Here is a 9,453-nt window from a genome sequence, read left to right on the forward strand (position 1 = left end):
TCCTTCTTGAGCGGTATGACAACTTTGTTGTCCCATGGTGTTTATACTTGCGTACTATTGCTTGTACAGATGAACGTGATACCTTCAGGCATTTGGAAATTTCTCCCAAGGATGAACCAGACTTGTGGATGTCTCCCCCCAAAAATTCTGAGGTCTTGGCTGATTTCTTTTGATTTTCCCATGATGTCAAGCAAAGAGGCACTGAGTTTGAAGGTAGGCCTTGAAAAACATCCACAGCTTCACCTCCAGTTGACTCAAATTATGTCAATTAGCCTATCAGAAGCTTCTAAAGCATTGACCACATTTTCTGGAGTTTCCCAAGCTGTCTAAAGGCACAGTCAACTTAGTGCATGTAAACTTCTGACCCACTGGAATTGTAATAGAGTGAATTTTAAGTGAAATAATCTATCTGTAAACAATTGTTGGAAAAATTTGTGTCCTAATTCGTGTCATTCACGAAGTGGATGTCCTAACCAACTTGCCAAAACTATAGTTTGTTAACAAGAAATGTGTGAAGTGGTTGAACAACGAGTTTTAATGACTCCAACCTAAGTGTATGTAAACTTCCGACTTCAACTGTATGTATACTGTAGCTAAGAAAGTAATACTAATTGTTTGTTGTGTAGTATCTGACAGATAACTAGAGGCTACAGCTGACCCCTGGCTGTGGTAGCTACTTGCTAGCGTAGCTTATTCATTCACCTTAGTCGAGAGGGGATAAAACATTACCTGACATTACATGTCAGTTACAATACTGGCTCAGCACTGCAAATAAACAGAAGTTTAGTTGTTTTCTTTTAAGTTAAACAGCAGTTACATCAGTCAACTAAAGAGCAGCTAATCTCTGCTCTGCTTCCTTTTACAACTTGGTGATGAAAGAGCGCAACACATACACACTGAACTATGCTCATACACACTGAACTATGCTCAACTCTCCCATGCTGGTCCAGCCAGAATGTCAGCCCGCTCTGTGGTGTCTCACGGTCTTAAATCCAGCTGGCTACACACACCAGACAGCCTACCCGACCGCTTGGAGGCATCTGCATGGTTTTAAAGCATACTGTTAACAATTTTTGTCTCACATTCCAATGATGAAACTGGACGGGACACAAATGCAATTTCAGATTGGGGGGGGGGTGTTGCACCCCTGATCCCAACAGCTGGGTTATTCACACAACCCAACTGGCTGGGTCAAAATTACTCAGCGTGTGTTCTGTCCAATATTTACCCGGCGCTGGGTAACCAAATAACCCAAATTGGGTTGTTTTTAACACAGCATTTCTATGAGTTTAACTACTAGTGCAAATCGCCATCAATTAGGTAAAACGAGTCATAAAAAGATGCATGCCGTTAGGATGGTGCGTGCACATTCTAGGTAAGTTTCGATTCAGTTGTCGATGGTACTGTTCTTCTTCATTCATGGCTTGTTGGCAGAATTGACATTTATGGCAAGCACGTACCAGTTTCGTTTTCCTTTCTGCTAAATGAAAAGCTTTGATATAACAGGACGTGGGTAGTGTCTCTGAGTGTTATTATCTCAATACTGTAGCCTATCTTCTCTGCCATTGATTGTAAAATGAGGTAAGAATTTTACAAAAATTATAACATATTTGAATGACATGCACATACATAATCTCTCTAATGTACTTAAAATAACACAATAACAAGCAATGCTGTTGTGTTATGAGTAAGCAAGAGAGACAGGAGTTATGGCGGACTGAACACTTTGCTGCAGAACGTCTCAAGATAAAAATGGAATATTCAATATTTGTAAATTTGACTAAATATTAGCACTTCACTCCACATACTCGTGTGCAATAACCTTCAATCTGGATAACACAAAATTTATTATAAGGCTAGAGAAATGTACAACCAATATTACCAATACAATCAACACCCAAACATGTTGGAAAGTAAGCATGGTGAACCAATCCCCAAAAGAAAACGCAACTCCTTGATAACTATTGTAAAATATACTGTGTCCATAAAATGTATATAGGTTCAGATCTTTTGTGAAACAGCACAGTTCAAAAATATATGGCAAATAAAAATCAAACTGGATGGTCTTCAGAGATAGATCAGAGGGGTTGAGGGTAGCTGAAGGAAAAACAAACAAAAGATAACTATTGTAAAATATATTGTGTCCGTAAAGTGTATATAGTACGTATTAGCTGGAAGTAGAAACCTATGTGTTGTTGTCCATTAGTTTACTCCAATTAGGGAGAGTGGTAAGGTTAGGGGAAAATAATAAAGAAATATATATTTTTTTTTAAAGATATACAGTACCAGTCAAAAGTTTGGACACACCTACTCATTCCAGGGTTTTTATTTGTACTATTTTCTACATCAAAACTAACACATATGGATCATGTAGTAACCAAACAGTGTTAACAAATATATATATATATTATATTTCAGATTCTTCAAAGTAGCCACCCTTTGCCTTGATGACAAATTTGCACACTCCGGCATTCGCTCAACCAGCTTCATGAGGTAGTCACCTGGAATTAATTTAAATTAACAGGTGTGCCTTGTTAAAAGTTAATTTGTGGAATTTCTTTCCTTCTTAATGCGTTTGAGCCAATCAGTTGTGTTGTAACAAGGTAGGGGTGGTATACAGAAGATAGCCCTATTTGGTAAAATACCAAGTCCATATTATGGCAAGAACAGCAAAAATAAGCAAAGAGAAACGACAGTCCATCATTACTTTAAGACATGAAGGTCAGTCAATACGGAAAATGTCAAGAACTTTTAAAGCTTCTTCAAGTGCAGTCAAAAAACCATCAAGCGCTATGATGAAACTGTCTCTCGTGAGGACTGCCACAGGAAAGGAAGACCTAGAGGTGCCTCTGCTGCAGAGGATAAGTTCACTAGAGTTACCAGCCTCAGAAATTACAGCTCAAATAAATGCTTCACAGAGTTCAAGTAACAGACACATCTAAACATCAACTGTTCAGAGTAGACTGTGTGAATCAGGCCTTCATAGTCGAATTGCTGCAAAGAAACCACTACTAAAGGACACTAATAAGAAAAGAGACTTGCTTGGGAAAGAAACTCGAGCAATGGACATTAGACCGGTGGAAATTGGTCCTTTGGTCTGATGAGTCCAAATTTGAGATTTTTGCTTCCAACCGCCGTATCTTTGTGAGACGCAGAGTAGGTGAACGGATGATCTCTGCATGTGTGGTTCCCACCGTGAAACATGGAGGAGGAGGTGTGATGGTGTGCGGGTGCTTTGCTGGTGACACAGTCAGTGATTTACTTTGAATTCAAGGCACACTTAACCAGCATGGCTACCACAACATTCTGCAGTGATACGCCATCCCATTTGGTTTGCTCTTATTGGGACTATCATTTGTTTTTCAACAGGACAATGACCCAACACACCTCCAGGCTGCGTAAGGACTATTTGACCAAGAAGAAGATTAATGGCCTAGCCTCCACAATCCCCCGATCTCAATCCCCTGATCTCAACCCAATTGAGATGGTTTGGGATGAGTTGGACTGCAGACTGAAGGAAAAGCAACCAACATGTGCTCAGCATATGTGGGAACTCCTTCAAGACTGTTGGAAAAGCATTCCAGATGAAGCTGGTTGAGAGAATGCCAAGAGTGTGCAAAGCTGTCATCAAGGCAAAAGATGGCTACTTTGAAGAATCCAAATTGTCAAACACTTTTCTGGTTACTACATGATTCCATATGTAATTTCATAGTTTTGATGTCTTCACTAATATTCTACAATGTAAAATCAAGAAAAGCCCTTGAATGAGTAGGTGTGCTCAAACATTTGACTGGTACTGTATATCACAGTGTATTCGGAAAGTATTCAGACCCCTTGACTTTTTCCACATTTTGTTACATTCAGTGGTGGAAAAAGTACCCAATTGTCATACCTGAGTAAAAGTAAAGATATCTTACTCAAGTAAAAGTGAAAGTCAACCAGTAAAATACTACTTGAGTTAAACTCAGACATAATTTACAAACGAAGCATGTGTTCAGTGAGTCCGCCAGATCAGAGGCAGTAGGGATGACCAGGGATGTTCTCTTGATAAGTGTGTGAATTAGACCATTTTCCTGCCCTGATAAGCATTCAAAATGTAACTACGACTTTTGGGAGTCAGGGAAATGTATGGAGTAAAAAGTATATAATTTTCTAAAGGAATGTGGTGAAGTAAAAGTAAAAGTTGTCAAAAAATAGAAATAGTAAAGTACAGATACCTAAAAAAACGACTTAAGTAGTACTTTCAAGTATTTTTACTTAAGTACTTTACGCCACTGGTTATGTTACAGCCTTATTATAAAATGGATTAAATGTTTTTTCCCTCATCAATCTGAACACAATACCCCATAATGACAAAGCAAAAACAGGTTTTTAGAAATGTTTGCTAATTTCTAAAACATATGGTCTCTCCAGAGATGTTCCATCAGGTTCAAGTCTGGCCTCTTGCTGGGCCACTCAAGGACATTCAGAGACTTGTCCCGGAGCCACTCCTGTGTTGTCTTGGCTGTGTGCTTAGGGTTGTTGTTCTGTTGGAAGGTGAACCTTCACCCTAGTCTGAGGTCCTGAGCGCTCTGGAGAAGGTATTCATCAAGGATCTCTCTGTACTTTCCTCTGTTCATCTTTCCCTCCATCCTTACTAGTCTCCCAGTCCCTGCAGCAGAAAAGCAACCACACAGCATGATGCTGCCACCACCATCCTTCACCATAGGGATGATGCCAGGTTTCCTCCAGACATGACACTTGGCATTCAGATTAAAAAGTTCCATCTTGGTTTCATCAGACCAGAGAATCTTATGGTCTGAAAGTCCTTTAGGTTCCTTTTGGCATACTAAAAGCGGGCTGTCATGTGCGTTTTACTCAGGAGTGGCCTCCGTCAGGCCACTCTACCATAAAAGCCTGATTGGTGGAGTACTGCAGAGATGGTTGTCCTTCTAGAAGGTTCTCCCATCTTTACAGAGGAACTCTGGAGCTCTGTCAGAGTGACCATCAGGTTCTTGGTCACCTCCCTGGCCAAGGTCCTTCTCATCCGATTGCTCAGTCTCATAGCAAAGGGTCTGAATACTTATGTAAATAATGTATATATTTTTTTAAACCGAATGCACTATATATGTTTTATTTATATATATATATATATATATATATATATATATATATATATATATTTACAAAATATATATATATATATTTACAAAATATATATGCAAGACTGCATTGATGGAAGCTACAATCAATCTGCAATATTAAAGCTGATTCCACCCTAAAAGAAACACAAAAGAAACAATGCTGTTGTGATGATGATGATCGTTTTGTTGATGAGGATGATCATGGCTGATAACAACGACAACAATGATGGGCTAATAATAATATTATAATAACAAATACCAATATGTATTTTTCTTTTTCTCATAGCGCTTCTTTCACAACAGATATGGAAGTGATGCTGAAAGCACTTGAGTGTCACTTTACATGGGGAATAGAAAAGGCTGACATCAAGGACCGGGACAGCCTCCCTGAAAAACTTCTGGATCGCATCATGAAGTTCAGCACTTCGAACCATGCCACATATTTCAACTTACTAGCCTTTCTGAGCCACCTGGAGGAAAACAATGTTTGTGCTCTTGAGTATCTCCACAAGGCTGAGAGTGCATTGAAGAATAGACAGGATGATACAGAGTTACTGGTAACCTATGCTAACTTTGCATGGGTTCACTATCACTCAGGGAACATGAATGATGTGGATGCCTACATTGGAAAGCTGGAAAACATCAATAAGGGTTTTACGACTGCTATTCAAGGCAGTTTACCTTCAATACATGGTGAGAAGGCTTGGAGTTTTCTAAGGCTTGGGGGGCTATTTTACAAGGGGGCAAAGGAGAGCTTTCAGAAAGCTCTTAAGGGAGAACCAGACAATGCATCCTTCAACGTGGGCTATGCCCTGGTCCTGTACAGGTTGGAGGGGTTAGCCATGGATGGAACAGAGAGGTTGGAGCATACTGAAGGTGCTACTCAGCTAAGGAAAGCCTTATCCTTAGAGCCTGATAACACTGAAGTTATGGTCCTGCTGGCCAGGCAGCTTCAAAACCAAAGTAGATATGAGTCCATGAAACTCATCAAAGAGGCCCTCAGACTGTCTCCTGACGTGCCTCACGTCACACATTACTTGGCCGAGTATTTCAGATACGCGGGCATCAATGAGTCTCTGGAGGTTTTGGAGAAAGCTCTCGAACTGTCTGTAAACTCCCCCTTCATGAATTACCAAATCGGCCAGTGTCACAAAAATCAGTTCAACCAGATGTCTGAGCAGAAGAGGAAAGGGAGATGGGTCAACGCACGCCAGATAAAAGAGAAGATGGAGCTCTGCATCCATCACTTCTCCAGAGCTGTGGAACTGAAGCCATCCAACTTTCAATTCAGGTTGAACCTGGCTGAGGCTTACGGAGAACACTACCAGCTGGAGGAGGCGATGAAGATCTTCACCAACCTGCTGAAAGATGAGACCCTTAGTGACTCAGACAAGCAGCAATGCTACACCATCTTCGGACAGTTTCTGTTCTTCAAGAAGAAAGACGAGGATGGTGCTGTGACCCAGTTCAAAAAGGCCTACCAGATTCCGATTGAGAGTTGGTTCAGGAATAAGGCTGGGAAAAAACTGAAGCAGATAGCAGAGTGGTGTCAGGCTAACAAGAAGAGAGTTGGGATTTTGGAATTCCTCGCAATTGAAGACAAAAAAGGCAGGAAGGCTGAAGATCCAAGTAGAGTCGAGGTGCACTCTCCAGACACAGATGACCTTACAGATGCCCTAGGCAAAGGAATGAAACTGAAATGATTTAGACCGGTGTTGGTTGTTAGAGTGCTAATTACTCCCAATTGAAATGGCGCTGTGTAATAATTTGAAGGTTAAAATGTATGAATTTGAAAAAACTCATCCACCTGGTCAATTTATGTCAACACGACAAAACATTGTGGTGAGAGGAATTTGTGTTTTTTATAGGTGAAAGTAAAAAAAATGTATGACATTTTCTTTGTAAATGTTTGAATTATCAGAGTATCCATGAACAAATGATGTTTGATGAAAAGAGGAAAGGGAGAGATATTTAAATTCCTAGGTCAAGCCATGTGGTAACTAACATCTTAATTAGCATTGAGGGGTGGTGTAGTTGGGGATGGTTGTCACATGGAATATTGGGTTGGTTGTCACTTTCAACCCCCGGTATACAATAAATTGAAAGCTATTTTGTTCTTGTGATATAAAGAGCTCCCTTTGTTGCTTTTCTCTCAAACACACATTTTTCTGTCACACACACACGCATGTGCAAGCATGCATACACACACACACACAAATTCACTGAAAATGTCACATGTTATCCTCACGGCATAAAATGCTGAATTTTGTTAGAAATATTGTTCGATCAAATAAAGGAATAAGCTACTAGCAAATATTGTGACAGCCAACCCCATACTGTGTGACATGCAAATCCACAATGGGACTGGTTGTCACAAGTGGACAGAGTGTGTTTGATGGCTTTTAACTCCATGTTGGGATAAGATAAGAGGATAAAAAAAGGTCCCCATTTCAACCCTTGACCTTGGTCTTTCTCCTAACATCGAAAAGAGTCTTGTAAGATATACTGGTGCTGAGAAATACACATACTGTTACACAACACATGGCTTATTGGAGTACTGGTACATGCTATTTAATGGTTTTAATCATAAAGTGTAACAGTAACTTCAAGTTGCGTGCATGTTTCTTATGTTTGATTTTTTGTGTAAAAATTGCAACAAAACTTTTTTGAATTAGAATGTTTTACTTTAGGAAAACAAGTTTTTATGTCTTTGGATGTGTCTCCTTTCAGGTAGTTGATTAGATATCTTCACCGACCGTTCATCTGTTGTTGCTCTTCTAACTGGAATTAACATTGTGAAAGATATAATAAAACATACTGCCATAAAAGTGATGATCTTTGAGCTTGTTAACGTGCTTCTTTCTACTTTTCTCCAAAAACCAACCCGAAGGCCAAATATTAAATCTTCTTATTTTTCCCTCTAAGTATTTCCATGCTGGCACTTTGACAAACGTTTGGGGGGAGTCGTTGGAAGTTTGACAGTGAGTTTACCTTCCAGTTAGTCGAAAGAGTAAAATAAGACAATAATATTTTGATGTTGTTCACATTTAAAGATACATTCCTTAACTAAATAAAACATATTTCATTACAGATATTAACAAGTGTAGTGATTGGATAGGCTATGTAGGCCTTATACAATTTCCCTGGGAATTCTTCAAGGCCATGAATAAAATAAATCTTGCTTCAGATTAAAAAGTCAAAGTGAGAGATCATGAATCAGTCTCTTAACGTTGTAATATCTTAAGTAGAATGCTCCTGTGTTTTCTGCTCTGTTTTGACTGAGCATTTTCCACGGATGGAGCCCAAACTTTAAGCACACTTGTGTTTTTACAACATCTCAATAGCTTTGCTCCTCTACACTCCAAAACATACTGGGTTGTTTGGTTGACCAACTGCTGGGTTGCAGGCGATGGGTCACTTAGTTGGGTTGTTCTCTTTAAAAACTGTTGGGTTATTGATGCTGGGTGCTGGGTTGTCGGTGATGGGTTATTGAGATCAGAACACTGGAGGTGTAGTTTAGTAGGGGGGTGACTTTCAGATAGTTATTTTTAGCCACCAATGAGAGTAAATGTCATTCCTATTCATCTGTTCTGTTGTATAGTTATCAAATGTTAAGGTCGAACATTGATCATGTTGTAGTTTCAATGACGCTTACAGAAGTGTATGAGTTCCCTAAAAGTTCCTTAACCTGGCAGCGTGTCTGGGGGTCCTCCCCCAGAAGTTGTCGAGCATCTAAAGGTAATTTAAAGATTTTTACACCATCCAATATGCCGTCTCCATTTAGAACAAAAAGTAAGCAAAAATACCCACAGTCATCAAGCTAGGTAAGAGATCATTGTTCAAAATGCTTATGTGATTAATAAGACTGAACTAGATCAAAGGTAATTCAATAATAAATATTGTGTTGCACCTTTGACCAAGAGCCTAACAAATGAACAACTCTTGAAAAAATACAAAGACTTTTGATTGTCTTTATTAATGTAACCACATTGTCTGATTTCAAAAAGGCTTTACAGCGAAAGCAAAACATTACATTATGTTAGGCGAGTACATAGACAAAAATAACTACACAGCCATTTTCCAAGCAAGGAGATATGTCACAGAAACCCAAAACACAGCTAAATGAAGCACTAACCTTTGACGATCTTCTCAGATGGCACTCCTAGGACATCATGTTACACAATACATGTATGTTTTGTTCGATAATGTTCATATTTATATCCAAAACCAGCATTTTGCATTGGCGCGTGATGTTCAGAAAATGTTTAGCCTCCAAAACTTCCGGTGAATGAGCACAATGAGCACACATATTACAGAAATACTCATCATA

General features: G+C 39.3%; 1 protein-coding gene across 1 annotated transcript; it reads left to right on the plus strand.

Moving 5' to 3' along the window:
- Positions 1 to 1,468: 1,468 nt before the first annotated feature.
- Positions 1,469 to 7,954, plus strand: LOC106578962 (interferon-induced protein with tetratricopeptide repeats 5). The gene is made up of 2 exons (XM_014158291.3): positions 1,469 to 1,581; positions 5,410 to 7,954. The coding sequence occupies exons 1-2, from the start codon at positions 1,577 to 1,579 to the stop codon at positions 6,824 to 6,826; spliced, it is 1,422 nt and encodes a 473-aa protein (XP_014013766.1). The 5' UTR covers positions 1,469 to 1,576; the 3' UTR covers positions 6,827 to 7,954.
- Positions 7,955 to 9,453: the final 1,499 nt, after the last annotated feature.

The sequence above is a fragment of the Salmo salar genome, chromosome 19 (genome assembly GCF_965601325.2).
Source record: "Salmo salar chromosome 19, fSalSal1, whole genome shotgun sequence".
NCBI lineage: Eukaryota > Metazoa > Chordata > Actinopteri > Salmoniformes > Salmonidae > Salmo > Salmo salar.